The sequence below is a fragment of the Dipodomys merriami genome, unplaced genomic scaffold (assembly GCF_024711535.1).
Source record: "Dipodomys merriami isolate MVZ:Mamm:240054 unplaced genomic scaffold, mDipMer1.0.p SCAF_17, whole genome shotgun sequence".
Classification (NCBI taxonomy): Eukaryota; Metazoa; Chordata; class Mammalia; order Rodentia; family Heteromyidae; genus Dipodomys; species Dipodomys merriami.
In genome coordinates this window covers 25,572,042-25,588,793 of record NW_027203048.1, presented here as the reverse complement: position 1 = coordinate 25,588,793, position 16,752 = coordinate 25,572,042, and the positions used below count along the sequence as shown (strand labels likewise).

At 40.9% G+C, this 16,752-nt stretch overlaps 1 protein-coding gene across 1 annotated transcript; it reads right to left on the bottom strand.

Annotated features, from left to right (window-relative positions):
* Positions 1-974: 974 nt before the first annotated feature.
* On the bottom strand, positions 975-13,591 carry Epcam (epithelial cell adhesion molecule). The gene is made up of 9 exons (XM_070025541.1): positions 13,319-13,591; positions 11,408-11,515; positions 10,322-10,562; positions 9,200-9,265; positions 7,107-7,170; positions 5,725-5,826; positions 4,965-5,165; positions 3,332-3,376; positions 975-1,429 (listed from the first exon to the last, which is right to left on the bottom strand). The coding sequence occupies exons 1-9, from the start codon at positions 13,392-13,394 to the stop codon at positions 1,388-1,390; spliced, it is 945 nt and encodes a 314-aa protein (XP_069881642.1). The 5' UTR covers positions 13,395-13,591; the 3' UTR covers positions 975-1,387.
* Positions 13,592-16,752: the final 3,161 nt, after the last annotated feature.

Below are 16,752 nucleotides of genomic sequence, written 5' to 3'. Positions count from 1 at the left end.
AGCAAAAAAGCTCAGGGATAGTGCCCAACTTCTGAGTTTTAACCTCAGGACTGGCACCAACCACTTGCAAAAAACGTATCCTTGACTACTCGTGGGGCTACCTTGGAATTCTGCCTAACAGTGGGTTTTTTCAGGGAGTTACTATTAAGAGCAGGCTGGGAATGTACTCAATTCTTAATAGTTTGCTTAGCATGTGTAAGGCCCTGTGTTTGATCCCTAGTACCAAAAGAAAAAGATCAAAATACTTCCAGATACTTTTAACTTCATAGAACTTTGCTACATTACTGAAAGGAAAAAGACATTTGTACCATAATTGCTTATATGTAAGATAATGATGTTGTGTTCATCAAATTCGTAGTTCACAACATACGCCATCAATTCCACCTCAAGATTTGTGCCAAAATACCAATTTTTATCTAAAACAGAATCTTAGGTTAATTCATAATATTCAACTTTTATGTAGAAAAGTTTTGTATGTCTTATATACCTTATAAGTACTCATGTAAAACTGACTTCAAAAAAGTTTTAATTTCTTGGTGCCAGGGACTGAACCTAGGGTGTCTTGCACGCTAAGCACAATCTTACACTGAGATACCCTCAGTAGCCTCACTAGAGTTTGAACACAGGTCCATATCCATTGTTAGGCAACTGCTCTACCACTTGAGTCACTGTCAGCTCAAAACATTTTTTTGTGCTGATATTGGGGCTTAAATTTGGGGTCTCACTCTCTAGCTTAGCTTTGTTACTCCAAGGCTGGCACATTACCATTTTAGCCACATCTCCACTTTTCACTTTTTGGTTAATTGGAGATGAATCTTATGGACTTTCCAGCCAGGCTGGCTTTAAACCATGATCCTTAAAATCATACCCTCCTGAGAAGCTAGAATTACAGGATGAGCTACCACTGCCCAGCTCAAAGCATTTTTTTAACCTATTAATCTATGTGTGTACTAGGAAACTTCATTCAAACAAGGTTAGTTTTTAAATGTTTTATTTCATTAAAAAAAAAACTTTATATACAAGATTCAAAATAAACAGAAAGGCAGCTTTCAATTAGATGAATGAGACACTGGTCATTCAAACAAACTAGTGTAGAAGCCTACTTAATGCACTCTTCAAAAATTATAAATGATCTAACTATGCGGTCCAAAGTTGAGGGTTTTATATTAGATCTGTATTTGTAAGACACTTGTGAAATCTGAAGACTGGTAATGCCAATTTGAAGCTGCTTATAGTTTGAGTACAGGTTTCATATTACAAATAAATGGTGATAACTAACAAAATAGTAATCCTCAGAAACCTTTTTGTCCCATGTTCACACATCTGTAATGGCGTACCACTTGCTAATTCTCCTTCTTCTAGTTAGTTAATCTGCACATTGGAGTAGTTATGCATTCAGTTCTCTGTGCATCTCACCCATCTCCTTTATCTGAAAGGGGGGGAAGGGAGAGAACAGTAGAAATTTTAAATAATTTTAAATAAATTTTAAATTTTCCATCTTCTGAAATAAGATTTTATAAAACAAGGAACCAAAGCAAGATGACTCTCTTTTGCAAGATTTATTTAAATAAATCTTAGTGGTTATCAAATGAATATCAGCAAGTGGAAATACGTTTTGGAGAAGTAAGCAAAAGGGAGGCACAGAAATGGAGGAAGGTTGAGCAAATACAGCCATTATTATATTTGATATACACAATGTAAAAAATGAACTATGCAACTTGAGGGTGATACTCACCAAGAAACATTGTACACATAACCTGACTTATGGAATTGTAACTGTTTTGTACAACTAGTTAATAATATAAATAAATAATAAAATCTGTTTTACAACAAGACACACACTAATTATACCACCTAAGCCTCTATTTGGAACAAGATGGCCACAGTGACTGGGAAAGGAATTAGTAAACTACATGGTTAGTAAGCAGGGATGCATGCTATTGTTATAGCTAGGAAGAATTTGTTTTGGTGGTAGAATCATACCTCCAGTCCTTTTTTACTTTATTTTCCAAATAGGACCTATAGTTTTGGCTGGGATCAGCCTTCTGACTTTGGTCTTTCTAAGGTCTCCTTCATAGTCGAGACAGCATGTACCACCACACGGAACTTTTTGTTGAGATAAATAGTCTCATTAATTTTTTGCCCTAAGCTGACTTTGAACTATAATCTTTCTGATCTGTGAACTGGGATTATAGGCACAAGCCACTGTCCCAACAAATAGTTCATTTTCTATTATCAATCTTTCATTCATAGATAAGGAAATGAAGTTCAGAATTAAGTGACATTCTCCAAGTCATAAAATGAGTTACAGGCAAAACTGAGAACAATGACAAATGACTACTATTGCTGGCGAACTTCTCACTATGTGACAAGCATATATTTATGTAAGTTACATTTTAAGTAGTCTATACTCTTATCTCCATTTTGCTGATGAGAAAACATTACTTGTCTAGCTAATAAGTGGTCAGAACCAAGTCTTTATTGTTCTCAAATTGTAATACTACATCATTCTGCCTATCCATTCAGTTCAAGAGTAGAAGTGTGGTCACCACACAAGGTAAGCCAGCAATGGTTTATTATGGAACAGGAAGACAGTATTAGAACTTTCTGGCTATATTAGATTTTTTTCAATTATTTTTTTACTTTTTTGTTTTTAATAATATTAGCAAGCAGCACATGTATAATTACAAATGAATACAAAGATATATCAGAATTGGTGAGTATATAAAAAGTCATGGCCAGAATTCAGACAAAAAATGTGTTCATATCTAATTCTAAGTATCTAACCCAAAACACATAAGAATCTGTTTTCACACCAGTTTGTGTGATTAGCTAATATATAACATACTTACTTATGACATATTAAATTTACCTTATAGAATTATTCTCCATTGGTATAATGACAAGACAGGTTCTGAATCACATGGAGTTTCCCTAATATGGTTCCACTAAGTGTATTCTAAAAAACCCCTCTAGATATTCACATTTTAATGGGCTTTCCATTCCACTCTTCTATAAAGCATAAAGCATAGGGTCTAACTCAAACTAGGTAAGAGCTCATTCTCTGAGACTCTTTTTTTTTTTTTTGGTCGGTCGTGGGGCTTGAACTCTGGGCCTGGGTGCTGTCCCTCAGCTCTTCAAGCTCAAGGCAAGTGCTGTACCACTTGAGCTACAGCGCCACTTCTGTAGGTAAGAGCTCATTCTAAGCCTGTCCCTAAGACTCCCAAGGACTATAGGGCAAAGTAACTTTAGTGAAAAGGAACTCCATCAGTGGTACAAGTATAATGAAATAAACTAGGAATAAAAGATTCAATACAAGTAATCTATTTACCTCAGCCTTCTCATATTTTGTTGTTCTCTTCTTCCTAGAAATAACCTGAAAGAAAAATGGTTACTATTGTAGAACTGCTATTCCAACAAAAAATAATTTGGTCAAAACTGACATATAACCTTTTAGAAAAATGTACATAATTCCAATCTCAATTTTTTTGTTGCTGTTGTTGGTTATTGGGCTTGAACTCAGCTCTTGTCCCTCAGCTCTTTAGCCCAAGGCTAGCACTCTACTACTTGAGCCACAGTACCACTTCTGGTTTTCTGGTGGTTAACTGGAGATAACAGTCTCACAGCCTTTCCTGCCCAGGCTGGCTTTGAACCGCGATTCTCAAATCTCAGCCTCCTGAGTAGCTAGGATTACAAGCATGAGTCACCAGCACCCACAATCTGAGTAATTTTTAAAAATCTATCCGTAAACATTTATTTCTTTGGAGCAGGGGGAGGTACTAGAGATTAACCTCAGGATACCAATCTCACTAGACAGATATTCTACCATTTGAGACACTGTTGACATCATATGTGTATGTATGTGTGTTTATATGCATGTGTGTACCAGTACTGGGGTTTGAACTCAGGGCATCACACTTTTTTTTTTTTTTTCTAGGTCCGGTCGTGGGTCTGAACTCTGGGCCTGGGCACTGTCCCTCAGCTCTTCAGCTCAAGGCTAGCGCTCTACCACTTGAGCCACAGTGCCACTTCCGGCTTTTTTCTTTTTGCTTATGTGGTGCTGAGGAATCGAACTCAGGGCCTTGAGCATGCAAGGCAAGCGCTCTACCACTGAGCCACCTTCCCAGCCCGGGCCTCACCCTCTTGCTTAGCTTTCTCTGCTTAAGGCTGGTACTCTACCACTTGTGCAACATCTCTACTTCTGGCTTTTTACTCATTCACTGGAGATAAAAGTCTCATGGGTTTGTTTGCCTGGGAGTGACTAATACAGCCTTCAATTAGAAAACATGAAAGACCTGTGTGTGTGTGTGTACATATTTAAATTTTACACAATTATCTGTTGGAATTTACATTTGAACACGGATGTACTACCCAGTACTTTTCACATCACTATGACCAGGATATGCCAAACATACACAGTGAGTAATATGGGCAATCCTAGTGGAATGAAATACAAATACAATTTTGTATCTTCACATGGAGAGAGCTAAGCAGGTTAATTCCCTGAACTGAAAAATCTAAGTTAAGTTCACACATACTCTCAAACTTTTTTCTTTTGAGACTAGACTATAAAGTGGGAGTGTGGTTAAAGTGGCAGAGTTCCAGCATTGAGTGACAAAGCCAAGCTAAAGTGAGCTTGTGTTCTGTTGTTCCATATCATTGAATACTTTAGTTCAGGTATTTTGCTCTGATCCTAGCAGGAGAACTGAAGGATATTTGTTGACTGCAGACGATATAACTGTCCTACAAGGACTCAGAGCAAGCTTTCTGTGATGTAAGTATCCTTTTGACTGAATAATAACTATTTTGTAAAAAGGGATCAGAAATGAAATGCAACATTCACCATAGTTTAAAAAAAGGAAGATCTATATCATTAATAGGTTTTGGAAAATGGATACTGCTTTCTTAGTATTAAATTTTAAGAATATATGCTGTAGATGAAAATTTGCTTATTCCATACTCACCAGCACAACAATTCCAGCAATAATTGCTATAACCACAACCACAATGACAGCAATGATGCCAGCTTTTAGGCCCTGCATTGAAAACTCAGGAGCTTTTTCATCCATGTAGTAAATGAGAGTTTGCCCAGGATCCAGTTCTAGTCTCTCCCCATTCACTGTCATGTCCATTTTAGAAGAAAGGAATAAGGATTCACCTTTAACCTATAAAGGAAACCATTAAAAGCATTTAATAAAACCAAGACGGGAGATTGGAGGAATGGCTAAGCTGGTAGAGCATTGGCCAATGAGTGCAGGTGTCAGATTACAAAGTGTGAGTCCTGGTCTTTGGATCAAAAGTAAAAGTAGTTCACCTATCATTACATGTCAATTGTATGCAGGAAAAATTACTACCATGAATCTTTAGTGTTATGATTTCAATGACAAAAAAATCTGATCCACTGAGACTTAAGTCAACAAATCTGTGAGTGTTATCTTTAACAAGCAAAAAGCTGGAAATGTGTATACAGACCCAGGTTCAATCCCCATGTTACAAAAATTAAGGCATAAAAATGATATTCTAAGCAGAACAGCCGATTAAAGACATAATATACAAACAAGAAAGCTGTATGAATAACAAAACAAACAATTGCAGCATAAGAAGCACTTAGAGAGATGGTTGATATATCTAAGTGGAGAAAAAAAGAGAAAAAAAGACCTAGCAACCACTGAGGCATGCTAGTCAACATTACATGTCTGAACACACAAATAAGTTTACACTTACATCTTTTTCAAAATAATAAGCCACATCAGCAATGTCCACATCATTCTGAGTTTTCTGAGAAGAATTTTGCACCAGGTCAATAGTAATAACATTATTCTCATACTGAAGGAAAGATTGAAAATACAAATTAGTATTAGTCTAATAAAAATTACAAGAAAAAAACTCAGCAGATTCAGTATTTGAATTTCTGTAATATACAGTCACTGTAATACATTTCTGTAATATACATTCCATTTGCAAATAATTAAATGTTTCATTAGTAATTGAAAAATCTTTAGGAGATCTTTAAATCTATTCAAGAAATAAGACAGCAATACAAACTATTACAACTTATATTAAAAAAAGAAAAAAGGCAGCAGCAGCAGCCAAATACAGGTAGCTCATGCTTATAATGGTAGCTACTCAGGAGACTAAAAGCTGAGGACTGTGGTTTGAAGCAAGCCTAAACAAAGACTGTCTCCAAAATAACCAGCAAAAAAGCCTTGCTGGAGGAATGACTCAAGTGATAAAAGCACAAGCAAGCTGAGCAAATACATAGAAGGCCCTGAGTTCAAATTGTTACTGTCAAGTAAGTAAACCAGAGTTGAAAGAGTTAAGGAAGGCTATGTGGGTAAGGACTAGTTCTTTGAACCACAAAAAATGAAAACAAGAAGCTGGGAGCTGGTGGCTCACACCTGTAATCCTAGCTACTCAGGAGGCTGAGATCTGAGGATCACGGTTCAAAGCCAGCCTGGGCAGAAAAGTCTGTGAAACTCTTATCTCCAATTAACCACTAGAAAACCAGAAGTGGTGCTGTAGCTCAAGTGGTAGAGCACTTGCCTTGCGCTGCAGAGCCCAGGGTTAGCACCCAAGACCAGAGTTCAAGCCCCACAACCGACAAAAAAAAAAAAAAGAAGAAAAGAAAAGAAAAAAGAAATGAAAACGAGCCACATCTCAAATAATGTTTGAGGTATATTAAGAGATGTGTTTTCTTTTTTTTTTTTTTTTTGGGTCCGGTTGTGGGGCCTGAACTCTGGGCCTGGGCGCTGTCCCTCAGCTCTTCAGCTCAAGGCTAGCGCTCTACCACTTGAGCCACAGCACCACTTCCGGCTTTTTTCTTTTTTTGCTCATATGGTGCTGAGGAATCGAACCCAGGGCCTCAGGCTTGCAAGGCAAGCGCTCTACCACTGAGCCACCTTCCCAGCCCAAGAGATGTGTTTTCTTTAAAGGCAAAACTGGAATTTCTGAAAAGAAAGCAATAAGGATTTCATATCAAACACCCAACACTTACGCTGTTACTTAAATGCCATGTGATGCTACTAAAATCACTGTCTTCTATAACCAAAGCACAGTGTTCTACCAACTTTCAGCTAAAACCAATTTACAAAAATAAAAAATCATACCAGAATATTTGCAATAAATTTTGGATCCAGTTGGTAACGAGTTGTGATTGCCTCCTGAAGTGCTCTGTAAGTTAAAAGTCTACATTTAAAAAGAAAATCTGCACCACACAACAGTAGGAAACTAGTCTTTAAGCAGATAGTTCAAGCTTTAGCATTAACTGAAGTGATGAAATTTTTTATGCCATTTTGCAATTCTGATAATAAATAATTGGTCAGCTAGCATTATCCATTGATATTCAAAGTGTGGAGTGCCAGTTTGATTAGAAACACACCTACACAGTACCCAATATCTGCCCAGAAATTATCCATTACAAAAGGGAAATGTTAATTTTACAGTGGAAAAAGCTGGTAGACACCACCTTGGCCAGTTAGCATTATTAGGAAAGGGACAAAATGACATCATAGACCTCCTCGGGTAAGTACTAGAAAGGAGAGCTAGGCACCAATGACTCATGTGTGTAATGCTAGCTACTCAGGAAGCTGACATCTAAGGATCAGGATATGAAGCTAACCCTGGCAGGAATATCAATGAGACTCATCTCGAGCTGCCAAAAGGCCAAAAGTGGAGCTGTGGCTCTAGTGGTAGAGCACTAGCCTTGAACAAACAAGCTCAGGGACAGCCAGCCCTGAGGCCTTGAGTTCAAGCCCAAGGGCCACACCAAAAAAAAAGTTTAAAAGAGGGAACACCAGACATCCGAGTTTGAGGAACATTAATTTGCCCATACTATTTAAAAATACCAATGACACAAAAGAAAATGAAAGGCCAAGAAACTTTTCCATACTAAGAACTGAAGAAAAAAAAAAGTCATACAACCAAAGATACAGGATCTTGGTTTGGGTCTGGATCAGTGGGGAAAAAAAATCTGATACAAAGGACAAGAATGAAGTCAGGTGCACCATGGCTCACTCTTACAATCTTGATACTCAGGAGGCTGAGTCATAGGTTACAGCCATTGGAAGCCAGCCTGGGTAGGACTCCATCTTCAAAATGCAGGGTTAGGTGTAGCTCAAGTGGTGGCAGCCATACTAAAGAAAACTAAAGATTGGCTGGAAATGTGGCTTAGTGGTAGTGTGCTTGCCTAGCATGCATGAAGGCCTGGGTTCGATTCCTTAGTACCACATAAACAGAAAAAGCCAGAAGTGGGTCTGTGGCTCAAGTGGTAGAGTGCCAACCTTGAGCAAAAAGAAGCTTAGGGACAGTGCCCAGGCCTGAGTTGAAGGCGCAGGACTGGCAAAAGAAATGAAAAAGAAAAGAATATTAAAGGAGAGCTCAAGGCCCTGAGCTGAAGCCCCAATGCCAGCAAAAGAGAAAGAGAACAGGCTGGGCGCCGGTGGCTCACGCCTGTAATCCTAGCTACTCAGGAGGCTGAGATCTGAGGATTGAGGTTCAAAGCCAGCCGGGGCAGGAGAGACCATGAGACTCCTATCTCTAATAAACCACTAGAAAACAGGAAGTGGTGCTGTAGCTCAAGTGGTAGAGCGCTCGCCTTGAGCTGAAGAGCTGAGGGACAAGCAAGCGCCCAGGCCCAGAGTTCAAACCCCACAAAGGCCAAAAAAAAAAAAAGAGAAAAATAGAAAAACGCCACAATATGGGATTATGTTAAATTTCCTCAATTTTATCATCTTTTATACTAAATTTCCTGAATCTGACAATGTCTTTTATTCTTTCAAAAGATAAACTAAAACTGGGCACAGTGGTATTCACGTAATACCAGCATTTGGTATGCTGAGGCAGAAGGATATCAAGTTTGAGGTCCCCTTAGGGCTCAAAAAAAAAATCAAAAAAAGAAAAATGATACAATGAGGTGTAAAAATACTTAGGGGAAAATGAACATAATATCTACAAGTTGCTTTCAAGTGGTTCTGGGAAAAAACATTTACTCACATGTATACACACAAACACACAAAAATGTGGGAAAATGTTAACTGGTTATTCTAAGCAAAGGGGTTATAGCAGTCACCATGCTATTATTGCAATTCTATTCCAAAAGTATATGACAAGGAAAGGCATGGAGCCTTTGTTGTTCCAATAATATAAGACGTAAAAGCTTAAGCATCAATTTTGCAAATAGTATGTATGTAATTGTACTTACTTCTGCAAACTTTGAGTATTGTAAGGTTTTTCTCTTTCTTTGTGTTTTAGTTCAATGATGATCCAGCTGTAAAGTAAAAAGTGACAACTGTCTATAATTCAGTCTTTTACACTGTTTTCCAAATAGGCTAATAAATAAAGATTGTTGTAAATACTCCCTTGGCCTCATGAATCCTTCAAAGAAAACCCAAACAAAGGGAACATCTTTTCTTTTCTTTTCTTTTTTTTTTGCCAGTTGTGGGGCTTGAACTCTGGGCCTGAGCGTTGTCCCTCAACTCTTCAGCTCAAGGCTAGCACTCTACCACTTAAGCTACAGTGCCACTTCCGGGAACATCTTTTCTAATATTGACCTTTAGTCTCTGGCTACAATATATAAACTCACATAAAGTCAGGGCTAAGCTGGCCATCTTGGGCTATGTTCAAAGAAAAGAAAAAAAAGACCCAAGTGAAACTGAAAACTACTGTGGTCCCAAAAGTTTTCACTTTGGAAGCAACCCTTGGCCAGGTTCTAATTCCTTCCAATAAAGCCTATTTTGCTTAAGCAAAACTTGAGTGGTTTCTATTCCTTTCATTAAATAATCCTAAGATAATCATATACATAATTTTTTGATGGAACTTAAAAAAAAAGGCCTTAAAAAAAAACACTCAAAAGAACTATAGGTCTTTCTTCTACTGAATGACATTCCCAGATGGCATATCTCACTTGTAAGCCTAAAATACTAAGTTTAAATTATTCATCTACATTTTATATTAATTTAGCTTTAAAATACTTAACAATGTTCCATAAAAAATAAGAGGAAAATTATTCCTAGTATACTACCACTTTTGTAAAAAAACAAACAAACAAACATAAATAAGGTTTGTATCTTGAAGACGATAAAAGAAAACTGATAACAATCAGGTCTATGAAGGTGTACTAGTAGCTGTGATGGGACAGATACTCTATCTTGTACCCTTTCCTACCTTTTAAATTCTAAATTCTAACCAAATTCTAATTAAATTCTAAATTCCAATTAAATTTATTTTTGGATATTGCAATCCAAAAATATTGCAAATCCAAAAATAAACTTAATTAAATGAATATGGAAAGCATAAAACAAGTAACACTGGCAGCCTCACTCACTAGGTCCTCACGCGTTCAGAACAGGTTATTTCTGTATCCTTGTCGGTTCTCCGGACCCCAGCAGTATTCACACACCAGCATGTGGAGGTGCCATTACACTGCTTGGCTTTAAAGAGACCCTTCTCATCACAGTCAGGGTCATAGAGCCCGTCATTATTCTGAAAAGCACCCTCAGGTTTCAGTCTTCTCCCACTCTTGGAATGACTCATTTCTGCCTTCATCACCAAACATTTGGAAGCCACTGAAAAGAAAACATACCATTAAACTGAAAAATAACGTCTCAACATACTCAAAAGAAAAGGAATCTTTTGTTTATTTGTGTGTGTTTGGTTTGGATTAGTTATACCAGGGGATTTCCTATTGATATACCCATGTTTGGACCAGATTCACTCCCAGTCACACTCCCTCTTCCACCAAACCAATCTCAAGAAGCTTCACTATTCCATTTTTGCACAGGAACATAAAGTATTTTGACCATCTTCATTCTCCTTCACCCTTTCCATGCATCCTTTCCCCACCCAGTAGTACCCCCAATCCCAGCGAGGACCTGTTTTATATTTTTGTCTTCATTTTTTTTAGGATAGGCTAATCTGCTACATTAAAGGGGTTTCAGTGTGGTATTGTATACACACATACGCAGTATTTAAATCAGATTGACCCCCTTGTTTGAAGAAGTCTTTAGTTTAACCCCAAATTGCAAAGATTTCATACTTCTCATTACTTGCTGAAGAAACTGCAAATGGGATATGTGTGTGTGTATGTATATATATATATATATATGTATATATATTTTTTTTTTGGGGGGGGGAGAGGGTGGGAAGAAGATGATGTTGGTTCTGGAGCCTTAAACTCAAGGCCTGGGCACTGTCCCTGAGCTTTTTTGGTCAAAGCTAGCTATTCCACAACTGAATCATGATCCTCAGATCTCAGGCTCCTGAGAAGCTAGGATGACAGTCATGAACCATCAACCTCAGACCTGGAAGATAATTTTCACAAAATAACATGGAACATACCAACTCAAGCCACATCCCTTTTAAAAGTTTAACCAAAATAAAGATGAAAAAAGGCAAGATATCTCTTACTCACATTTGGAGCAAACCACTGCATTCTGTGTACCAAAAGAAGTACACTGGCATTCATCATTTTCATTCATAAAGCAGTTTGTAGTCAGCTTGTAGTTTTCACAGACACACTCTAGAAAAGCAATTTTTATATCCACTTTAAAGTGTAGTTACAACGATCAACTCTGATTTTCCTGCAAGTTATGTCCTGACAGTAATGCCTCTAAGTCATCCTGAAAGGATTTTTTAGCTATAATTTAAGTGCTTCATATTAAATTGTTTATATATATTATATTCACATGGTCTAATTTGCACACATTCCCATTTCTTTTGTTTTGGTTTTATTTACTTATCTAGGTCATTCTGGGGATCAAACTCCTGAGCCTCACCCAAGCTGGAACACACTTTACCAATGAGCTACACTTGCTGCTAGGTTTTGGTTGTTTGGTGAGACAGATGTCACTGTGCGGTGCAGGCTGGTTTCAAATTCAGTATCCTTCCCCCTCCACTTCCCTAGTCTGAGATTTCAGGAACTAGCCACCACCACCACCACCCCCTGCCTTTTTTAAAAACAGTTTTCCTCTCATGTTGAGAATGAAGCCCAGGGACCCTTGACTGCTAGGCAAGTACTGTATCACTGAGCTACATTCTCAGCTCTAAGTAGCAATTTAAGTATGTAGCACCAGACTAAAGGTAAAAAAACATGAGTAGATGAAACTGCATTACTTTGAGAGTGTAATGAATGTGGTTGGCCCACCAACTTAGCGAGGTAGAAAATCCTTTCCAGAGAACTTCCATCATTTCTTTCCACTTATAAAACTCTTATAAACACTTATAAGATCACAGCCAGTCTGGCACCTGTGGCTCTCACCTATAATCCTAGCTACTCAGGAGGCTGAGAGCTGAAGATCTTGGTTCAAAACCAGCATGAGCAGAAAGGTCTGTGCGGCTCTTATCTCCAATTAACTACCAAAAAAGCCGGAAGTGGAGTTGTGTGTCAGTGGTAGAGGGTTAGCCTTGACTGGGCAAAACAAAAAAGCTCAGCAACGGCGTCAAGGCCCTGAGTTCAAGCCCTAAACCGACACACACGGCCACAGGACACACACAGAGATCACAGCCAAGCTGTTACCCCAGGCTAGTAAAAACGAGAATGAAGTTACAAGGTCAACACTTGGGTAATAGTGTGCCCTTCCGCTTCAGACTTTATTCTTTCAACATTAAAAGAAAAAAATTCTGGATGGTGTGGAGGGAGATAAATAAATTTTTTTGATATTCTGCTTCTTAAGATTTGGGCAGTGTTTAGAATATGTAAAAAATAAGCATATAATTATGAGATTGCAGATGCGACTACAGGACGTTATTGTTTACTCTCTGCAGTCACCTTTGTTTCTGTTCCCTACCATAAACTCGGCATTACTCATGTTTCTTGGAAAAGTCAAGACACACCCCTTGGTAGTAAAGTCCTAGAGGCCGCCTCACGCGCCCCTGCGCACAGGTGCATAGCGGCCTCCTCCGCCACCTGTCCCCGCCCGAGGCCCACATCCGGGCCTGTCGCAGGTGCTGCGGGAGGGGCAGGCCCCGAAGGCCAGGCCGCGGCTCGCGGTCCCCGCGCGCCCGACGGGAGGTGTGGGCTCCGGAGCCGCCGCGCAATCCCCCGTACCTACAGAGCTTCCCACTTGCCCGTCCGCCCCCATCGCCTCCACTTCCACGCAAAGACGTGCGGGAGGAGGTGGCGCGCCGCAGCCCGCGCGGACGGGCACCTTCCCGCCGCCGCCTCGCTGAAAAGGGTCCGGCGCGTCGCCGCCCGCGCCGTCCGGTCCCAGGCGGGAGAGCGCGGCCGCTCAGTCCTCACCCCATGATCCCGATCTCGGGCACCGAAGGCCGGCGAGCCCGGCCCGGCCCCATCTCCCCACAGTGCCCCTAGCGCGCGCCTCACCTTTCCCGGCCGCGGCCACCGCCGTCGTCGCCACCGCCAGCAAAAGCCCGATCGCCAGGGCGCGGGGGGGCGCCATGCTGCGCGCGCGCCGAGAAAGAGGGGCGCGGGTCGGCCGAGGCTCCGAGAAGCGGCGGGAAGGGAAGGGGGCGCGGGGAGCCGCTGGCCGGCTGCGGGGAGCGGGGCTCGGGCGCGCGGGCCGGCGTCGGAGGCGGACAGGTACCCCGAGAACCGCAGGAGATGCGAATCCGCCGAGGGACGGCGCGCTCTGGGCGCACAACGAGGCGGGCGCAAACCTGTCGGACCTGGCGGCTCCGCCCCTCGGCCCCTTCCCGGGGGCGGCTCACCTCCGCGCGCGCACGGCCCGCCGTGAGTCACCGCCTGGGGACGGCGGGAGGAGCCCGTCCCCCTCCTGCGGAGGGTTGCGGCTGTTGGGGCCCCCTCCGCCCCCTCCCCGCCCTCTCCGGTCCCCTCCTCAGGTGTGCTGCGCCAATCCGCCCCCAGGGCTTCCTCCAGATCTGCCAGCCCGGAGGCTCGGACCCCAGGCCAGGCAGGGGTGCGCGGAGCGGGGGCCAAAGTGGCCGCGGGGACAAGGGCTGACCCACCCGCGCCGAGCGCCATAAAAACGATCTTTGATCCGTACCTGGCGGTGTAATTGTTCGTGTTTGAAAGAAGACTGGAGAGGAGACAGAGAGACAGAGAGATCGCCCCGGCTTTTAGAATGCAAATGAGTATTTCTTTGTAACAGTAATTCTCAGCAATTCTTTTCCTTAAAAAAAAAAAAGCTCTTTGGGCACTTGAAGATGCAAGGAAAGTGTTTTCTTGGAAGCAAATGCTGGGAACCGAAAGTACTTCCGTTTTGGTTAATGTGTTTATAACACATTAACCTTTTTTAATTCAGAAATTTGCGGAAGTAAGAACAAAGGACAGTAATTTATTCGAATGTAAATAAGTTCAAATAATATAATAACACTTGTTACATCTTCTAGTAACTTTTACTATGTTTTTAAATTTTCTATTATTATAAAGGTGATGTTCAGAGGGGCTATAATTACGGTAAGGCAAATAAAGAGTACACGACTTTTTTTTTTTTCTTTCTTTCCTTTTGCCGTGAGCCACGGCGTCATTGCTGGCTTTTTCTGCTTATGTGGTGCTGAGGAATCGAACACAGGGCCTCATGCATGCAAGGCAAGCACTCTACCACAGAGACACCTTTCCAGCCCCTCCTTTCTCCCTCTCCCCTCTCCCTACTGTCTCTTTCTCTTCCTGCCTTCTTGATTCTCTTTCTTTCTTCCTTCCTTCCTTCCTTCCTTCCTTCCTTCCTTCCTTTCTTCCTTCCTTCCTTCCTTCCTTCCTTCCTTTCTTTCTTTCTTTCTTTCTTTCTTTCTTTCTTTCTTTCTTTCTTTCTTTCTTTCTTTCTTTCTTTCTCCTCCCTACTTTCCTCTCCCCCCCCCCCTTCTTTCTTTGTTTTTTTGTTGATCGTGGGGCTTGAACTCAGGTCCCAGGCGCTGTCCCTGAGTTCTTTTGCTCAAGGCTTCCGCTTTCTGGTGGTTAATTATAGATAAGAGTCTCAGGGACTTTCCTGCCCCAGCTGGCTTCAAACCCAGGTCCTCAGATCTCAGCCTCCTGAGGAGCTAGGATTAAGGTGTGAGCCACCAAAGCTTGGCTAAGAGTAACTTTGTTTTTGGACAATTGTCACTCATTCCTTCCCAGTTTTTCCCTCATAATTATATCTTAAGAAACTTAAAATTTTTAATGGTCTTAATGTCATTTTTGTTAGCTGTGTTATCATTGCAGCCTGCTTAAAGAGTCTAATTTTTAAATGTTAAACTGTGAGGAGTAAGAATAATGAAAAAACAATTTTAAGATTTAACTAAATTTGATAAAAGATTATGCTTTTATTGATCAAAAGTAGTATGTTGGGGGCTGGGAATGTGGCTTAGTGGTAGAGTGCTTGCCTCACGTGCATGAAACCCTCGGTTCAATTCCTCAGTACCACATAAACAGAAAAAGCCAGAAGTAGTACTGTGGCTCAAGTGGTAAGAGTGCTAGCTTTGAACAAAAGAAGCTCAGAGACAGTGCCCAGGCCCTAAGTTCAAGCCCCCCAGGACTGGCAAAAAAAAAAAAGGTATGTTGTCTGGGTGCCTGTGGCTCAGGCCTGTAATACTAGCTACTGAAGTGACTAAGATCTGAAGATCATAGTTAAAAGCCAATCCGGGCAGAAAAAGTCCCAGTGAGACTCTTATTTCGAATTAACCACTCAAAAACCAGAAATGGTGCTGTGACTCAAGTGGTAGAGCACAGAGGGACTCACCCAGGCTCTGAATTCAAGCCCTTCAGCCAACATTAAAAAAAAAATTGTGCATTGTCCTTTCTTGTTGAAGTGTAGATAATTGACTAATGTAAATAATCATATTGTTATAAGTACCACTATAATTTGAATTTTACTTGGTACATTAAACTAATTATTAGGTGATTCCCAGCTTCAAGAAATCCTGTCAAGGGGCTGGGAAGGTGGCTCAGTGGTAGAGCACTTGCCTTGTATGCATGAGATGAGGCCCTGGGTTCGATTCCTCAGCACCACATAAGCAGAAAAAAAAAAAAAGCCAGAAGTGCTATGGCTCAAGTGGTAGCGCACTAGTCTTGAGCTGAAGAGCTGAGGGACAGTGCCCAGGCCCAGAGCTCAAGCCCCACGACTCAAGCGCCCCCCCCAAAAAAAAAGAAATCCTGTCAAATGTTTTGAATCTAGTTCTGAGTTGCTAGGCTTAGTTTGGGAATTTGATGATTTGTTGAGCAATTTTAATGCTGACAAATCAAGTTATAGAGCAGATAACTTCAAATTAACAGACTCTGTTAATCTGAAGGTGTTTTAGAAAGCTGAACCCTTCCAGTCCCCAAACCACATGTTTTTTCCTAAGAATAATCTAACTAGTGTTTGTGGCTTTATTTGCAAAATGTTCCATTGCCAGGTCTAAATCTGTTATATAATCAAAACCTCATCATCTTATAACTGGGCAGATGTTTACTAAATTATTCATTGCAATAAAGTGAATTGTGTATATGTAATTATTAAATGATAGAATGTCCTGCTAATCTCTGATTAGCCAAGGGAGTTTATAGCTCTTTTGTTTTATTTATTTTATTTATTTATTATTTATTTATTTTTGTGGGTTGTGGGGCCTGAACTCTGGGCCTGGAAGCTGTCCCTGAGCTCTTCAGCTCAAAGCTGGCACTCTACCACTTGAGCCACAGCGCCACTTCCGGCTTTTGCTTCTTATGTAGTGCTGAGGAATCGAACCCTGGGCCTCATGCATGTGAGGCAAGCACTCTACCACTGAGCCAACTTCCCAGCCCTTTATTTGTTTTTTTTTTTTAATTTTTGAGACAGTGTCTGACTATATAGGTATCCTGCCTTAGCCTCCCTAGAACTGGGATTA